Genomic DNA, 19,165 nt, shown 5'->3' with positions numbered 1-19,165 from the left:
TCAATCTTTATTTATATTTATACAAGTGTGTGTGTATGTGTGTGTGTGTGTGTGTGTGTGTGTGTGTGTGTGTGTGTGTGTGTGTGTGTGTGTGTGTGTGTGTGTGTACGCATGCGTGCGTGTGGGTGTCTAGAGTTTGTAATGCCAATGTAATTTACAATCTGATGAAGGCGATTGCTTAAAGAACTTTGGTGTATCCAAATTTGCAGCGACCTGATCAGTTTTACTAACAGTTGCAGACCGAAGAGAATCGGCAAACACTGTTGGATAGCTGTCAGTATCGTAAAATACGACCACTTGGTGTTTTGACTTTTATCACTGGAATTCGCCCAGTCTCTATTGAGTTATAGTGTTATTAATACCCTGCATAATGTTACTTTGGGGAACTAGGAATGCATGTTTACAAACCACTTAGGGATTTTGCAACTCCGCAAAGGTCTAGGGTAAAATTTCAGTAGCGTTTCTTGCGATTTCTAGGTATACCGATCGACAATTATTTTGAATTATAACATCTTTACTTTCACTGACACCTGGAAACTGACCATTGCCCCTGTTTGAAGTAAAATCTTTGCAATTTGGGCTGCTGAGGCATCTGTAATAAGGCTCACTGTAATTTTGGTAGAATGATGTTTTTCTTCTTGTCTCAATATGAAGGTTTCTTTGGGACATGCCTTCAACTTATCAGCAGGTGTAAATTTTGTGATGACCAGCAGAGTTTGCTCGAATTTTTTACCAGGAATCATTTCAAGTGCGATCAAGAGACTCACCTGCATGTCTGTAAAGCATTCTGCTCGAGAATCTAGAGTGATATTATACCATGAATAGTTCTGTTTGAGATTTCAACAGATTGTAAAAGATTCCTGATATACTGATAAAAAAAAAATCAATGGGCGCTTTCAAATATACAATTTTTATTTGTCACAAGTTTGCAGAGGGAAACACATTGCAAAAACGGATTCCTCGATTCAAAATATAGAAAGAAAAGAATGAACAAGTTGGTAATATGCAATCGCTAGCAATTAGCACATACAACAAATTATACAATGATCAGCAAAATATTGATATTGAAAATAAACAAATGACTGCGAGTACATACAAAGAAACGTTTTTTTGTTAATAAAATTTAAAGGTAAGGTTGTAATGAATATTTACTGAACGCAATAGCAATTTTCTATAAAGAAATTTCTCTCTCTCGCTTTCTCTCTCTCTCTCTCTCTCTCTCTCTCTCTCACACACACACACACACACACACACACACACACACACACACAAACGCACGTGTGCGCGCACAGAAAATTAAAGTCTTGCTACATATGTACAAATGAGAAAATTACAAAATGTGCTTACGGTGATACCGTTTTAAAATTGATATATAATTGAAATCGATCACAGTTATTAACCGTCTCGTATAGACTTTTTAAGATTATTCCAGAAAACATCACTTGTCGCGTTCTCCGTTGGAAAACATATATAACTCTGTGTTTTGATTTGATGTTGTAATTGTAAAGGTAGAATGTCTACAGAGAGTTCTTCGAGCATTATGACAATTACCAAATCTCTCTCAGTGTGGATACATTCCATTTTAGCCATGTTATATTCAAACATACACCACTCACTTGACAAAAAGCTCCTGAAATTAAACGATATTATACATTGATGATACAACTTAAAATACGAAACAAATATTATCATAATTGCTGGTAAAATCTGGAGGGGACTGTGAAGACATAGCGGGGAGAAAGAAAGATCGAGAGGGTAAGAGAAGGAGAGAAAGAGGGAGAAAGAGAAAGAGATCTCTATCTCTTTCTCTTTAAAGGAGAGAAAAAATAGTATTGTATGAGTTCTTTACCACCTGAGCTCACATTATACGGTAGCATCCTCGTGGACCGCCACAAATTCCAACCCCTCGTTATAGTTCATGTGGTGGTGGCAACAGTCTGGGATTGCCTCTTTAAGCTATACCGTCCGATGACAGAGACTAACAATAATAATAATAATAATAATAATAATAATAATAATAATAGTAAGAAGAAGAAGAAAAATAGTGTGCGAGCACCTTGACAACCAGAATTTACAACCAGAACAGAAAGGTTGCAGGAAGAAGGCTAGAGGAACGCATGATCTATTATATACAGACAAAGCAGTTCTACATGAAGTAAAAGCTAGAAAATAATCTCATAATAGCATGGATAGATTATAGGAAAGCCTATGACATGATCTCATACTCATGGATAAGTGAATGTTTGAGTATATTCAGTATAGCAGACAACATAAGAGAATTAATTAGCTTTAGCAAGAAGAAATGGAAAGTTGATCTCTACTCAGGTGACGCACTCGTAGGGAAAGTTAATATCAAAGAGAAATTCTCCAAGGGGACTTGCTATCCCCTTTAATATTTGTGTCATGTTTGATCACCCTCAGGAAATCAAAGGCAGGTATCAGTTTAGAAATAACGGAAAAATTAATCATTTGCTCTACATGGATGATCTGAATATTTTAGGAAGAATGAAAAGAGACAGATTCCTTCTGCAAAGTTACAGGCATGGAATTTAACAGAGATACGTGTGCAATATTAGTCATGAGAAGGGGACAGGTAGTCAACAGCGGAGGCAACCGATTACCAGATGGCCAGACATTAAAATCATTGGAAGGAGGACAGAGTTACAAGTATCTAAGTGTATTAGAATCTGACAGGGTAATAAATACAGAAATGAAAACGAAAATTGAGAAGGAGTACATTAGAAGGGTGAAGAAGCTAATGAAGTCAAAGCTGAATCTAATGAAGGTTGCAAATACTTGGGCATTATCATTACTTAGTTACTCAGCAGCTTTTGTAGATTGGACAAAGACTGAATTAGCAGAGATAGACAGAAGAACTAGGAAGGAATTCCATATGAATGGAGGACTCCACCTAAGGGCAGGAGTAGTAAGATTATGCCTACCAAGAAAGGAGGGCGGAAGAGGATTAATACCAGTAGAAGAGTATGTCGAGTTAGCTAGAGTAGATATAGACTCCTATGTAGATGACAGTGAAGAAAACTTACTAAAAGCTGCAAGAGTCACAGCAAGACATAAGGAAACCAAAAACCCAAACGAAGTTAAAAACCAGAAAGAAGAAGAGAAATTATCTGACTGGCAGGAGAAGGTGTTGCTTGGTATATTTCCAAAAACAGTTGCAGCAAATAGTAGTGAGACATGGTTACTGTTGCAGAAAGTAAAGAAGAGGGAAAGCTGAAGAGGGAAAGAGAATGTTTGTTAGTAGCTGCACAATATCAAGCATTAAGGACTAATTGGATAAAAGCCAAAATAGACAAAATCCAAGTAGATTGCCAATGAAGGTTATACAAATCAAAAGAGGAACGTGATACTCATATAGTAAGTGAATGTAGCATGCTGGCACAGAAGGAATACAAGAAAAGGTATGACAACCTAGGGAGAGTAATCCACTGGGAGTTATGTAGAAAGCTAGGATTTGACCATACTGATAAATGGTATGAATATGAACCTAGTAAAATACTAGAAAGTAAGAAAATATAAGATGTTGTGGGACTTTAACATTCAGAGTGACAGAGTGATAGACGATAGAAGGCCTGATTTCGTAGTAGTAGTAGTAGTAGTAGTAGTAGTAGTAGTAGTAGTAGTAGTAGTAGTAGTAGTAGAAGGTGCCACATAATTGACTTTACAACCCCAAAGGATGAAAAAAATTAATGAGAGATATAAAAGAAATAGAAAAGTACCAGGACCTAGCCATTGAATTAGAGAGACTATAGAAAGTGGAGATAAAATGTATCCCAGTACTTATGGGTGCATTAGGAGCTATTCCTAAAGATTTGTAAACCGGACATTGTTGTGGTGAATAGAAAAGAGGGAACATGTATGATAATCAACATACCATACTCCGGTTATAACAGGATCAATATGAAAGAAGAAAAAATAAACAACTATGACGATTTAAAGTGGGAAATACGAAAGTTGTGGTCAATGAAGAGAGTAGGCGTGATACCAATAGTAATTGGTACACTTGGAAGTATCAGCACTCAACTACTAACATGGCTGAGAAATAATAGTGCAAGTGTGAAAGTAGAACGCCTACAAAAATCTGCATTGCAAGAATTCTTCGCAGGGTTCTTGAAGCATGACCAGTAAACAAATGTCACCTTAGTCTGCTGGCTGTAGACAGTTGACATTTTCCATCATAGCCAGCAAAATAAGCTGTGAGTTTTCATAGAATAATAATAATAATAATAATAATAATAATAATAATAATAATAATAATAATAATAATACAGCTAGAAAACTATTATAAAATAACCACCATAGGACTGCAAAAATACCTACTCCAGAAGCAAGGGAAACTAATACAAATAGCCACAAAACACGAGCAAAACAAAAAAACTGTTTTCAGTATTTAAGGAAGCTGACAAATACAAACAAGAAATCAATCTACCTAACAAATACGAAGAAGAAGAAGAAGAAGAAGAAGAAGAAGAAGAAGAAGAAGAAGAAGAAGAAGAAGAAGAAGAAGAAGAAGAAGAAGAAGAAGAAGAAGAAGAAGAAGAAAAGCTATAAAACAAATGAAATCCAAACTAAAACTAGAACAGCAACGGACCATGATAAAATGATGGCAAGAAAAGCCCCTACATGGTAAATACTGGGCTAAACTAAATGCGAAAGAAATAGACAGAGAAAAATCCCAGCAATGGCTGAGAAGCTCAGGACTCAAAGCAGAGACTGAAGGATTTTTAATTGCTGCACAAGACCAAAGCCTCCCCACCAGAAATTACTAAAAACACATAATGAAAAGAAATATAACAAGTAACTGTAGAATATATGGAGATGGACAAGAAACAATAAATCATATTATCTCTGGCTGCCCAGTCCTGGCTAAGGAGGAATATATTCACAGACACGACAGAGCTGGGACCTATATACACTGGAAGCTATGCCAACACTATGGAATAACAACAGAAAAAAGATGGTATAAACACACGCCAGAAAAGGTCACAGAAAACGAGAAAGCAACCATACTCTGGGATATGCCAATACACACAGATAGAGAAATTAAGGCAAATAGACCAGATATAGTTGTCAAAGATCATGAAGAAAAAAATTCTTTCTAATTGATGTATCAATACCAGCAGATGACAACGTTTCTCTAAAAGAAATGGAAAAACTTTCAAAATACAAAGACCTGGAAATAGAGATAACTCGAATGTGGAATCTAAAAACAGAATCAATTCCTATCATAGTAGGTGCCTTAGGTATAATAAAAAAAATATTCAGACAAATACATAACAAAAACACCAGGACTTACAAATATATATAACATACAGAAAATTGCACTACTGGGCACTGCACACATCCTACGCAAAACACTTTCAATACAGTAAACATAAGAGCACCACAGCAAACCACAGCACATTCCCAAGGCGCACAGAGCTGCACTCGGTAGTGAAGTGAAAGCACGTTATAAAAATAAAACTACTGAACAATAATAATAATAATAATAATAATGTTCTTACGGCCTTCTACCATGCCATATATTTTCCCACAAATAAATCTAATACTGTACAAACCTACTTAAACTGAAGACAGAAACACCTTGAAGTAAGGCCTTATATAGACAGTAACAAACTTGACCAAATTAAACAAGCAGTAAGGGATAAAAAGAACGAAGCTGCAGCTAAAGAAGAAACTACAGAGGAAATAATTATAGACCAGCCCAGGGCTGGTCTATATCGTTTTGTTATATCCTTTAACGTTGTAGTGCCTTCCCTTGATCGACATAAACCCCACCTGTTTTGTATTTTGTATGTTGTATCTCGTCCTTTGATACTGTCCTCCACATTTAGGGCCCTGGTGGCAAATAAAAGAAATCATTATCACAATTATTATTATCATTTTGATTTGACTCAGGTTCGGTCTCATTCCTGATAGGATTTATGTAGGTAGTGGATTACTACCTGTAACCTTAGATATCCACCAGTTTTCGGTAGCCTTTCGAGTGCTTAGAACCCTCCTGATATTCCTTGCTGTCCCAAAGAGACAAACTAAGAGATAACCTCAACTAGCCCCCTATAGAAATCTTCGGTTGTTTTTCTGCTAACAGTTTTTCCAGCTGGTACAATGCAGTGAGCACCTGGCAACATTCTAGATACCAAAAACCCAATCTTGGTCTCCGTTTGACCCATGATTGCAGCTCCGTCAATAAGAGTGGCTGCGGAAAGACATGTTGCGTAAAGGCCGCCCACACCAGTTCGCCCTTGTTTTCGTCGCCGTCGTTCACACCATTGCAGTGATTTAAATATTTCTGAAAGTGCGTCAGCCTCAAAAGAAGGCGTCGCATTAACAAGGACGGCATCACAAGACCACAATGGAGTGAGTAGACAGATTTCTCTCACTAGTGGAACTTATATCTTCCATATGAAGCGCAAGAGCGCATAAGTGTGTGTGCGCGTGCGCGCGTTTAAGTCTATGTCTGTTTATGTATTGTGACTGGCTCTCAGTTTCTCTTCCAAACTCCATTCGCAAATATTTGATCAAAATTAACCTGAGTTACCACCTTCTTCACTACCAAACTCTCTTTATTTTCCTTCCCATTTCTCTCTCTGTCCTTTCTGACAGTGTCTCTACACAGTCAAAATATTAGAACCAATAAAAGGGTAAAAATATAAAACGCAATTTACAAAAAATCTTCTGTTTGAGAAGAAATAATTTATTCAAACACTGCAAGTAATCTGTGTAGAGATTTACGTTTTAAATTTCTTTAAAAGATGGCTAAAATTTATCAAAACGTAAGGAAGCTTTGTTCACAAGAGAAAATAAAGGGAAAAGATTAGAACTAAAATTAATACATTTTGATAGAATACTAATAAACGGTGAACATTTACCTGCTTAGTAAAATAAGACATGTTCGACTGGATTGGATAGCAGACAATATATTTTCAGCAATCTGTTTACCTGCGGGAAAATCTCGATGATGGATATTCAGTTTAAACGTATCCTTTTCTTCAAGTTCTGGAATTAGATATTCAAAAACACAACCTCGATCTTCTTCTGCATAAGATACAAAAGCGTCATAAAGATATTCTCCAGTTTGTATTCTCTGATATGCGTATCGTTCTCGGATCATGTAATACAAATATCGTAGTTTCCATCTAAAATGGTAAACAAGAGCTCCGAAAGAAAAGCAACCCAGAAGCACAATAAGACATGCTACAGTGATAATTATACCGATAAATGATGAACAACTGTGGTTAAGATAGGTTATAATCAAAGGAAGCCGGCTGTCTGTCAACTTCCACACTGTTCCGTTAGGATGAGTACATTTCGAGTACATTATTTTCAAATGTGCTGAATTGCGTACTTTGTGCAGCCAAGTGAGAAATCTAATTTGCGCACAACCACATTTCAAATTATTGCTTTGTATGTTGACAGTGAGTTTATGGTATTCAGATATCTTTTCAATAGCATTAAAAGTGTTTTCTGACAGTTCCTGTAAAATGTTTTTAGATAAATCTAAATATGATAAATTTAACATATGACTAATCTTTACATCAAAGGATTCTAATAAATTGTTGTGTAAATTTAAGATTCTGAGATTTTTCAGCTGTAACAAACTGTTGTTTGATAAATATTGAATGTGGTTATTTGAAAGATATAATTCTTCGAGGCTGGTTAAATTTAGAAAAGCTTTACTGAAACCTTCTTCGGCAACTTGCCCTGAAATTCCTATTATGTTATTTTCGATATTCAAAAGTCGCAGACCAGTGAAAAATGTGAAGAATTCGTTACTGATATTATTGCATTGGTTGTGACTTAAATCCAGAATCTGTAATTGTTCTAAGCCTCGAACTGGGCCACTCCATGGACAAAATAAATTATTCGTTGCATTAATTAATCTTATCGCATTTGCATGTTTTATATGGAATGGTGGTATCGGAAATTGATAGTGGCAACCTTGTAGTAAGAGTGTTTTAAGAGTTTTGGAGATTGTAAAGCTGTAAGTAATATCCCTATTGAATAATTTATAACGAAATAATGGAAGGTTTCTATGTGATAATGTCGTACTAATGTCGATTAATTTAATGTTGGATAAAGTCTTGATTTCACACAAATATTTTCCATATGTTAATATATTATTTTTCAAATATGCGTATTCCAATGTTTTGGGTAAGGAAGAAATAAAATTGGGCTCTATATATTCTAGTCTGTTATAATTAAACTCAAATCTTTTCAGCGATGTATGTTTTAAATAAGATGCTTCCGCCGCAAATAATGGCATTCCAAGGTTATTCCTAACATTGATATTGTTGAGAACAAGATATTCAAGATGATAACTTGACAGGAAATTTTTGAAGAAATGCATGAATCTAACGTGAAAATTATTATATGAAATATCTACAACTCTCAGATTATTTAAATACCTAAAAGTTTCTACGTCCATTGAAGTTATTTGAGAATAACTGAGATTCAAAGAGACAATATGCCGTGTATTTCTGAAGTCATTGTCCGTGAGAAAAGATATATCTGAGCTGTTCCGTTTTGTAGCAAAGCTAACATACTTTAACTTTGACAGTTTTAGATATGCCTCTCCAAAATAAGAATTTTTAGTACCTGTCATATATAATTGTTCCAGTGAAGTTAAATGAGAAATAGTTTTATCGATGTAGGTCGTAGATGTGTTTAATAAGTTACCTCGTAATTTCAGAATTTTCACTCTTGTTAAATTTTGGAACAGGTTTATAGGAAAGGATATATAAGTCATAGTTAGTCGGTTGTACTCTAACGAGAGTTCTCTCAAAGACCACAAACCTTGAAAGGTGGTCGGTTGTAAATATTCAAGGAGATTATCGTCAAGTTTTAGCACCTCTAATAAATTCAAATGTCTCAAACTATTCTTTGAAATACTTTTAATACGATTTCGACTTAAATCTATTGACGTAGTATTCTTTGGAAAAGAATCGGGTAATTGAGTTAGATTTTGATCTGTACAGATTACAGTACACCGGTTGAATTTAATCTCAGTACAGTTGCAAACATCAGGGCAGTTTGTTTGACAAATTGCAGTCACTTTAATAAACATTTCCATGAAGTAAGCAAAAGCAATAATGAATATCCTCTTCATTTTTATGTAGAAATCTTCATGCCTAAAATAAAAGAAATATAGATAATTTTAGTTAAGCAAATTTTAATAGAAATCTATGGCAGCTGACACTTTGGTGACATATGAACTTAATATACTGAGTTGGTAAGAAAGTAATTTCGTTTTTCGCAAACAGATAGAGTTACGATTTTTTAAATGATTTATGTCCATGTTATGATTTTTTTCTTTTGACATTTGATAGCTGTTACTTTTAACTTACTTTAGTAGCAAAATGCGCGTAATTTTGTTTACAGCTGTTAGTTCAGTGTCAATTTTAACATGGAGTTCAAAAACCAACATCTTCGCCATATTTTGCTTTTTTATTTCTGTAAAGGCAGGAAAGCTGTTAAAGCTCACAAAGAGATATGTGAAGTTTATAGTGTTGATTGCTTAACAGAACGCACGTGTCAGAAATGGTTTTAAAAATTCCGTTCAGGAGATTTTTCACTCAAAGATGACAACGTTCTGGTCGACCTACTGAAGTTGATGATGACCGAATCAAAGCCATAATTGAATCTGATTGTCATATAACTGTGCGCACACACACACACACACTACCCCACACCACACACAATTGGATGAACACAACACCCGACAATTAAACCACACATGTTTCGACTCTAATGTTAAATATATTAAACTCCAGCGCTTGTACACGCATGTTGTTCGCATCCGAGGATGGTATATGACGTAATGCAAAGAGCGTAACAATATTAAGAGAAAAGAACATGGACACAGCTTAGCATTCCATTTTCCACTTGTTACATATGTTTTAGTATTCGGCAACACCTGACGTCACACTAAATGCAAACACTTGACGCTTCTAGGGCAAACGTAGAGCAAACATATCGTCAGACAATCGTAAACGAAATAGAAGCTAGAGAGAAACATCAACCGAACAAACCACAGGAACATGCCAGATGGAGACGGGCATGCAGAGTGGGCTGGTATTTGTATTGTTAGGGCTTTGGGACTTACTCCGCCTTTGTGAACGGAGAAGGAAGAAGTGGAAAGAGATAGCAGTCGGCAACATATATAAGTACAATAAACCACTCGAACGAACGGCACAGTCACAGTCTCATGCAACCCACCAGCTGCGCGCGTGCAGGCTAGCGCAAACAAGCACACACACGCATACATGCGTATATATGTGTGTATGTGCGTGTATGTGTATGTACACACACATATATAGACATGCCTACGTTCACACATACATGTATACACTCAGACATACGTACATGTGCACCTGTATATACAAACGTGTGAAAATACGAAGACAATGAAGAACGTAGAAACGTACGAATTTACACATATATATGTTCGCACACTCATACATATATACGTACATTTACATATACATATACATACACATACACGTACACATATATCATTATACGTGTGTGTGTGCGTGCGTGCGAGTGCGTGCGTGCGTGTGTGTGTGTGTGTGTGTGTGTATGTGTATGTGTGTGTGTGTGTGTGTGTGAAACTACGATCAAGTGATAAAAATGGTCACTCATGCGGTAGGCGTGAGTATCAAAGTTACACTAAAGGGCCACACGTTTAAGTTTAATGACAAGATATACGCCCAAGAAGAGGGTGCAGCTACTGTTGTCAGTATTGCTGGCGACGTCGCTAACCTCTTCATGTTGGGAGAAGAAACTCTAAGAACGTTTAGAACACAGCTCGACAACCTTAACTATCTACTTCCATTATGTTGATGATATCAACAGAGTAGCAAAAGTACCCCTACAAAATAGTGTCTATGAACTATAAATTAGTACCATGGACAGCATCCAGCAAATAGCTAACGCCATCCATCAGAGTATCAAGGTAAGAATAGATCTCCCTAGTAAGTACCCTAATAACAGACCACCTATTTTAGACACTGAACTCTGGCTGGAAACTAGGAATAACAAGGTCCAGATCTTTCATTCCCACTAGACCAAACCCTATGGCCTCCAAATACTTGGTCTATCGGGACGCAGCAATTTTGGATAATATCGAGTTCAATATCCTAACTGCGGATAAGCATGAGAAACGTGTGCGACGCAACAGAATTAGAAATGCATACAACATTTCATCCATTGCATGCAGCTCTCATGGTACAGCCAAAGAGACAGGATCGGGTTGTACAAAGGAGTCATGAAAAAATACAAGACCATCATAGAGAATGACACGAATGGGATCTGTCCATTATACAGGAGTAAATCTTGGAATAGCATAAAAACAACTAATAGGAAGATAGGTAAAGCCAACTCATAGTATGACAGCGTAAAATATCAATGTCAAGTTCATTGATGCTCCGCCTGAAGGCACACGATCATATCATTTTAGGAATACCTAGGATGAGACGAATCTACGGAGAAGTAAAAAGATCAGGAACCTCCATAAAATCCCCGATTTATAGAAAATACCAGCTTGAAAAAAGCGCTGTACGGGTAGGAACTCGCAATGTTGTTTTCAATTGCATCCAGTTTGTTCAACTGGTTAATAATCTATGCAGTTTTACTCAAGGTTTTGCACACTGCTGTGGTTTGAAACAAACGTATGTGGGACACGTTTAAGTTAAACATACTGTATAATTGACTGTAAACATAAAAGATTGTGTAGATGTAGTATTATCCTTATTCATTCAATTGTCTTGAATATGCACTCTGTAAACTACATATATGCACACGCACGCACACACACACACACACACACGCGCGCGCACACACACACACACACACACACACACACACACACACACACACACACATACACACACTCAGAATCACACTAATAACTTAGGAGTGAAATTTAGGATTTCTCGGTTTTCTGTGAATCGATTTTGATAAAACTTTTCCCAGTTGGTTTGCACACTATGGCAACACCATTGTTGTTTTCATTGTTCTGCGTAACGTCTTTTTTTTTTTTTTCAGCTTCTTCAGTTTTGGGGTGAACTACGCTAATAGCTTTTGAATAAAAAAAAGCCTATCTTGACATTTTTTTTCTTTTTTTGTTCAGAAAATAAAGGGTGAGGATACATATTAAGCATATATTAAGTATATATTTAACAGAAAATCATATATTAATATTATAACATTTATTGACATAATGAATTATTTAGCCACGTGAGCGCCATTTCGACGGATAACTTGAAAACCCCTATTAGTCATGGAATCTGTCAATTTCTTAATAGTAGCAGGTTGGGCTGCCTCTGCTGCAGCTTTGATGGTCGCCCTTAAATCATCTTTCGACATAAATTGGCATCCATCGGCAAAAACATCTTGTTTAATGATGGGCCAAAGATTTTCGATAGGGTTGAGATCCAGTGATGCTGGCGGCCACACCATCGACCTTTCACCTTGTATGCTGTGAGACTCCTAGTAATGTTTGGGTGATCGTTGGCATTCATGAATACGAGATTTCTTAGAAGTGACAGCAGTACGTCATCTAGCCAGGGACTCAAGACCTCCTTCGGGAGATTGCAGTAGGCGGCTGCGGTCACTTTAACCCTTCAGGCACCCTCACTGGACCAAGAAGTCTGTCCCAATGATACCATCCCACAACGTGACTCCTCCACCTTATTGTTGACGTCGTAAACGTTGGTGACACTCATTCCAGAATTGACCCAACCATTTTCCCAACCGTCAGGTGCGTCGAAGGTCGCCCTGGTTTCGTCAGTGAACACAACACAACTCATGTCTAACGTCATGTACTTTTGTACCCATTGAAGCTTCAAACTCCTGTTAAAGGAGGCAGTTTCGGAGGTTATCGCATGGAAGCCATAGTTCTGAAAATGTGATTTCTGGAGGTTTTCGGTACATGAGGAAGTCCAGAGGCGGTGAAAACAGCTTTGCTTTTTTTGTCCAGGTTTCCCACGTAACTTCTGTCCAATATTCCTTAAATCTCTAGGTGTCACAGGCTTGGAGGTCCCATAATCGGATCGTTGCTTCATTGGCGAAGGGTCCTTCAGGAATCGTTTCTTCGTGTTCACATGACGACCTAACTTTTCCGCAATGACATGAAGACAGGTGCGTTTAGCACGTACCTTGATGATGAAAGACTTCTCTGCATCGTTAAGGCCTTTTCTACGTCCCATTGTTCTTAGAGAGGAGAGACACTATTTGCGTGGTTCACCCTAAAACTGAAGAATCTGAAATAAAAATGAGAGGACGTTACACAGAATAATGAAACCATAACAATGTTGTTGCCATAGTGTGCAAACCAGCTGGGAAAAAATTTATCAAAATCGATTCACAGAAAACCGAGAAATCATAAAATTTCACTCCTAAACCATTAGCGTGGTTTTGGGTGCTTGTGTGTGTATATATATATATATATATATATATATATATATATATATATATATATATATATATATATATATATATATATATATATATACATATATATATAGTTTGTATCTGGTTTGCAAGATTTTTATGTGAATTCGTGTGTTGAAACAAATAGACGCATAATGACCCTCCCTAGACACAACAATATACATGCGCATATATATAAATGTGTGTGTGTCTGCGTATGTGTGTGTGTGTGTGTCCATTCGCGTGTCTGTATTTGTCGCCCCACCATCGCTTGACAACCGATGCTGGTGTGTTTACGTCCCTGTAACTTAGCAGCTCGGGAAAAGAGACCGATAGAATAAATACTAGGCTTGCAAAGAATAAGTCCTGTAGTTGATTTGTTCGATTAAAGGCGCTTCTCCAGCATGGCCGCAGTCAAATGACTGAAACAGGTATAGAATATATATACATACATACATACATGTGTGTGTCTGTGTGTGTGTGTGTGTGTGTGTGTGTGTGTACACATATATATTTTTTTGTGCCTGAACACACACATATATACACACATACACACACTCACTGACACACACACGCACACACACACACACACACACTCAAACACAAACACACGTAGGGGTGTTGGTTTTTGCTGTGATGAGAGTTACGACGCCCCCTTGCAAAAGACAGAGTGGTCCGAGTAAAGTATAAATAGTAAAGATGCGAGTGTGTTCAAAGTGTTCAGAGTCGAGTGAAGTTGGTGTTAATTCGCAGCTAAGTCGGAAGGTGTCGATTGGTTAGTCACATGGAATATTAATTGTTGGTTCGTAAAGAGATTTGTTAGTTCGTTACATTGTTTTTACTGTTGTCGGGTTATTTATAGTGCGTAACAAATTACGTCACAACATCTGGCGACGAGTGTTTCGAAGCTCACATTGGTTATTTAACAATTTCTTCGTGATAGAACTTGTCAAATATTGGAAGGCCTATTAGCTTCCATAGCACAGTTGCAAAAGCAACAAGAGCAGTCACGGGAATTGCAGAAACAACTATTACAGCAACAACTACAACAACAATTATTAGAGCTATATTCAAAGAAATTCAAAAATTAGTTAAGTTCATTTTCGACAGACAGCGTTTCGAACTCGAATAATGAATCCAGAGGAGGGTCTCACTTGTGCATCGTACTACAGAGGTACGAGATTTTTAAGCAACATTGCAAATCATGGTCGGGCAAACAAAAAATGAGATTGTTATTGCGAAAATTAGCGCCATTAGAGCATGAACGTTACCGTAATTCCATATTGCCCCAAAAATACAATGAAATGTGTTTTAAAGAAACAACAGAATTACTGCCTAACATATTCGGTGATAAAACTTTACTATTGAACACTCGAATACAATGTTCGAATATAACGATAAAAGAGAATGATGATTTTATCACAGACGCAGGAACGGTCAGTAGGATGTTTGAAAGTTTTAAATTCAAAGTACTTACACCTGAGATGTTCAAGTGTCTTATTTTCATACAAGACCTTACAGTAAGCGAAGATACAGAAATTCAGGCAAGAATTCTTTCTAAATTCAAACAAGCGAGCCAAGAACTAAGCTTACAGTCCATGGCAGAAGAATGTCAAAGGATGGTAAACTTGAAACACGGAGTAGAAGAAGTTCAAGAAGAGGATGCCTTGAAAATGCTGATATGCCGACCGGAAAAATACAACCAGAAAAGAGAGCAACGTCCTAATCCATGTTATGGGTGTAGGGGCATAAATGTCAGAAAAGATTGTCCGTTTAAAAATCAAAAATGTTACAGTTGCAAAAGAATTGGTCACGAGAGTTCAGACTGCAAAACAAAATTATGAAGATCAAACGTTAAAAATCCTAGAGTGCTCTCAGCAGAAACAAAAATCGACTCCAAAATAAGAAAATTCGTACACAAAAATAAATGGAATACATATTAAACTTTAATTGGATACTGGATGTGATGTTTCAAGAGTAAATATGGACACATGGAATAAAATAGGGAAACTTATGTTGAGAAAGACAGCGAGATCTGCTAGTAGCGTGATGGACGACAAATTACATTTCATAGGCGAAATGTGGACTAATGTCACATTTCGAGGGAAAACATGCATACCAAAAAGTCTTCGTCGTTAAAAATGCAACCGATCTGTTTGGTACCGATTGGTTAGAATTATTCGATTTATGGGATCTCCCCGTAAATCTTTATTGTAAATACGTAGATGGTCGTCCTTCTAAAAAATGATTCGTCTGAAAAGTTAAAGCGAAAATATTTTTAAATGTTTCCGCAAGTACTTTCGGACAAACTAGGTCTATGCACATAGACTGAAGAGTGTTTTGAATTAGATGATAACGTTACACCTGTGTTCAAACCTAATAAGAAAGTGCCTTTGCGGCAATAAAGCAAGTGGATGATGAGTTGGACAGATCGACAAAAACGGAATCATTGAAAAAGTGGAGTACGCGAAATGGGCAGCTCCGACTGTATGCACAAAAAATAAAAATGAAACAAAATTAGGTTGTGAGCCGATTTTTCGACCGGTTTAAATGACTGTTTAAAAATGAACCATTATCCTCTGCAGACCCCAGAAAATACTTTTACAAAACTAAACAGAGGAAAATATTTTCAAAACTTGATCTATCTGACGCGTATCTACAAATCAAAGTAGATAAAAATGCTCAAAGCTGTTAACGGTCAACTCGCACGGGGATCTATACAAATTCAATAGACTACCTTTTGAACTGAAGGTAGCACCTGCAATATTTCAACAGGTGATGGACGCGATGTTGGCAGACTATCAATTTGCTATTCCTTACCTTGATGAAGTGTTAATCAAAAGCGAGTCGCAGAATTAGCATATCGAATACGTGAAGTGTGTCTTTAAAGAAATTAAGGATTATGGTTTCACACTCGGTGAAGAGAAGTGTGAATTTTTTTTTTTTTTTTTTTTTTTGCCTAAAATCAAATACCTGGGTCAAATCATAGATGAGAATGGAAGACGTCGAGAGAAGACGCAATCAAGAATATGCTTCCTCCAACGAATATACCGACATTACAAGCTTTTCTTGGCCTAGTAAATTACTATCAACAGTACATTCCAAATATACATAAACTGAGAACACCATTAAACGATTTACAAAAGAAGAAAGAAGTAAAATGGAATTTGTCAGTAAAGTGCCAAAACGCATTTGAAGACATAAAAATCTGAAAAGAATAGTAAAACACAAAAATATTACTCAGTATTTGAATATGAAGCCGAAAGTAAATAAGTATTTTTGTTACCGTGTCGTTAAACCATTGTATTTTACATGAAGTATTTCATTTGTCTTGTTATTTCTAGATATATATGTAGTTTTTACATATACATATATATATATAACTGCGTATACTTATACATCCTATCTGATCAACTCCTGTATATGTATGATGTAAGATGAGCTGGCTAAGTAAAACCAAAAGTGAGAAGTCAATCCTTAAAATGTTGAAGTACTTATATATTTCAAGGATGTTTATTAAAATGTTTGAAACAATGTCGATGAGATAATTAAAAGTGTTTACTTCCAACATTTGACTTATCACTCCATACACTCTTGCCATTGAAAATATCCCCACTTTTACAATAAAAGACTATTCTGTTACACATACATACACACAAAAATACATGCATACAAACACATGTATACAGAGTGTTTGAGCTAAATTTGACAGTTTGCATAAAAGGAAAAGAAAAGACATCCTATCCCAATATAAAAGTATTTGTTTTTTTAAATCAAACAGTATTAACTAGGTTATGGCTAAGATATCACAGTTTACTCAAAGTAGCCGAGCTGAGCTTCCGCCACGACCTTAAAACGGCTCCAGAACTTGGTAGGTGCGTGCTTCACTGTGTCCTTGAAAAGATCTTCAAACAACTCCTTGATTTTGACCAGCAGCTCGGCCTTGATGTTTCTCGAATGTGCCCCACAGATAATAATCTATTGGATTACAATTGGGGGAATTAGCAGGCCAGAAATTGAGGCTAATGAAGTCGCAGAAATTCGCTGACAACCGCTTCTGATTTATTCCGTACGTATGGCAAGTAGACGAATACTCATGCCACATGTATGTCCCTTTAGCAGCAACGTTTTCCAGTCAGGGTTTGGCCACAGCCTCCACCAGCTTCACAAAGCCGTCGGTACTGAACCTAATCCCTGTTCACCAGTTGGTGGTGTGTGGATGCGATTAGAATGCATGCTGTGTCCCATCCTGCTTTTCACGACTTCGTAGTCTCTGTCTCTGTTGTAGTTGTTCATGTTAAGTTTACAGCCTTTTCAGTGTCCACAAAGCACTGGGCAGCATTCATAATGTCAGCATTTCCTACTTGGTGCGAATAATCATGATATAGTTACCTCTTTTCCAATATTCAGAGGGACTCCAGTTCTACATGCCAGCTAACATCTTAACTATAACTTTAATTTTTTGCTCTTGAATTCCGTTGACTGTTCACTAGTACATCAAGCTTTTCCTGAAACAAAAGACAAATATAACTAAATTTAGTCGGAACACTCTGTATATGTATGAATGTATGTATGTATTATGTATGTTGGTACATACATATATAAATACATATATAGGGGGAGAATTCAGAAAAAAAACAAAAAACGAAGACAGGTGGTGTGTGTATATATATATATGCGATATATGTATATATATATATATATATATATATATATATATATATATATATATATATATATATATATATATATATGTGTGTGTATGTGTGTGTGTGTGTGTGTGTGTGTGTGTGTGTGTGTATACAAACATACATACACTTGTGTGTGCCTAAATGCATAGCCTATAGACGCGTACATGGTTACACAAGGAACCAAAAATACTGAAATGTATTTAATACGTAGCAAGGTTTAATCTTAGGTTCGGTAGTCTCATTCAGTTACCCAACTGAGAACGTAATTATAATTCTGGCAGCATCAGCTACGAGGATTTTAACCTTGTTGCCATAAAACCCATGATCACCCACGTTGTTCGACTAATTAATATTTTTTCCTACTCTAGGTACAAGGCCAGAATTTTGGGGGGATGGTTTCAGTCGATTAGATCGACCCTAGTATACAACTGGTACTTTATTTAACCACCCAGGAAGGATGAAAGTCGACCTCGGAAGAATTTGAATTCAGAACGTAAAGACAGACGAAATAAAGCTAAGCATTTCACACAGCGTGCTAACGATTCTGCCAGCTCGCCGCCTTAAAAAAATGTTTTCAGTGTTGGGGGGGGCAAATCGATTACATCGAATCCAGTACTTAACCAGTGCTTATTTCCTCGACTCTGAAAGGATGAAAGCAAAGTCAACCTCAGCGGAATTTGAAATCAGAACGTAAACACATGGTGCTAAGCATTTGCCCGGCGTGCTAACGATTCTGCCAGTTCACCGCCTTCACGACTAATTAATATTGGCTGACATGTAAAGCGGAAGAAGTTGACTTCAAAGAAATGTGTGAAATTCTCGTGAAATTGCCCTCTCTTTCGAGAAGGCTATTTCACGAGAACCAACATACATATGGAATCTTATATGCATACCATTCTGCCTAAACAATGGATTTACAAATACAAAATCCCTACATTCACTCTCTATTTCCTATATTAACTAAACTAACTATTGCTTAACCATCCTCTCACACCGTCTCCGATGAAGGGATATAACAAATA

General features: G+C 36.7%; 2 protein-coding genes across 2 annotated transcripts; one reads left to right on the top strand and one right to left on the bottom strand.

Moving 5' to 3' along the window:
* Positions 1-894: 894 nt before the first annotated feature.
* On the bottom strand, positions 895-9,127 carry LOC149137607 (toll-like receptor 4). Its single transcript, XM_089353131.1, has 2 exons — positions 6,891-9,127; positions 895-1,630 (listed from the first exon to the last, which is right to left on the bottom strand). Exons 1-2 carry the CDS (start codon positions 9,125-9,127, stop codon positions 1,396-1,398), a joined length of 2,472 nt encoding a protein of 823 aa, XP_089209257.1. The 3' UTR covers positions 895-1,395.
* Positions 9,128-14,675: 5,548 nt separating this feature from the next.
* LOC149137606 (uncharacterized) lies at positions 14,676-15,296 on the top strand. Its single transcript, XM_089343146.1, has one exon. The coding sequence runs from the start codon at positions 14,676-14,678 to the stop codon at positions 15,294-15,296; it is 621 nt and encodes a 206-aa protein (XP_089199272.1).
* Positions 15,297-19,165: the final 3,869 nt, after the last annotated feature.

This window comes from Octopus bimaculoides, chromosome 1, assembly GCF_046866305.1.
Source record: "Octopus bimaculoides isolate indiv1 chromosome 1, ASM4686630v1, whole genome shotgun sequence".
NCBI lineage: Eukaryota > Metazoa > Mollusca > Cephalopoda > Octopoda > Octopodidae > Octopus > Octopus bimaculoides.
This window is presented reverse-complemented; position numbering and strand designations above follow the sequence as displayed.

Coding starts and splice junctions, on each gene's coding strand:
- LOC149137607 (XM_089353131.1), bottom strand. CDS start 9,127: ATGAAGAGGATATTCATTATTGCTTTTGCTTACTTCATGGAAATGTTT. Junction 1,631..6,890: donor TGTCTTATTTTACTAAGCAG/GTAAATGTTCAC, acceptor GTTTAATTTCAG/GAGCTTTTTGTCAAGTGAGT.
- LOC149137606 (XM_089343146.1), top strand. CDS start 14,676: ATGAGATTGTTATTGCGAAAATTAGCGCCATTAGAGCATGAACGTTAC.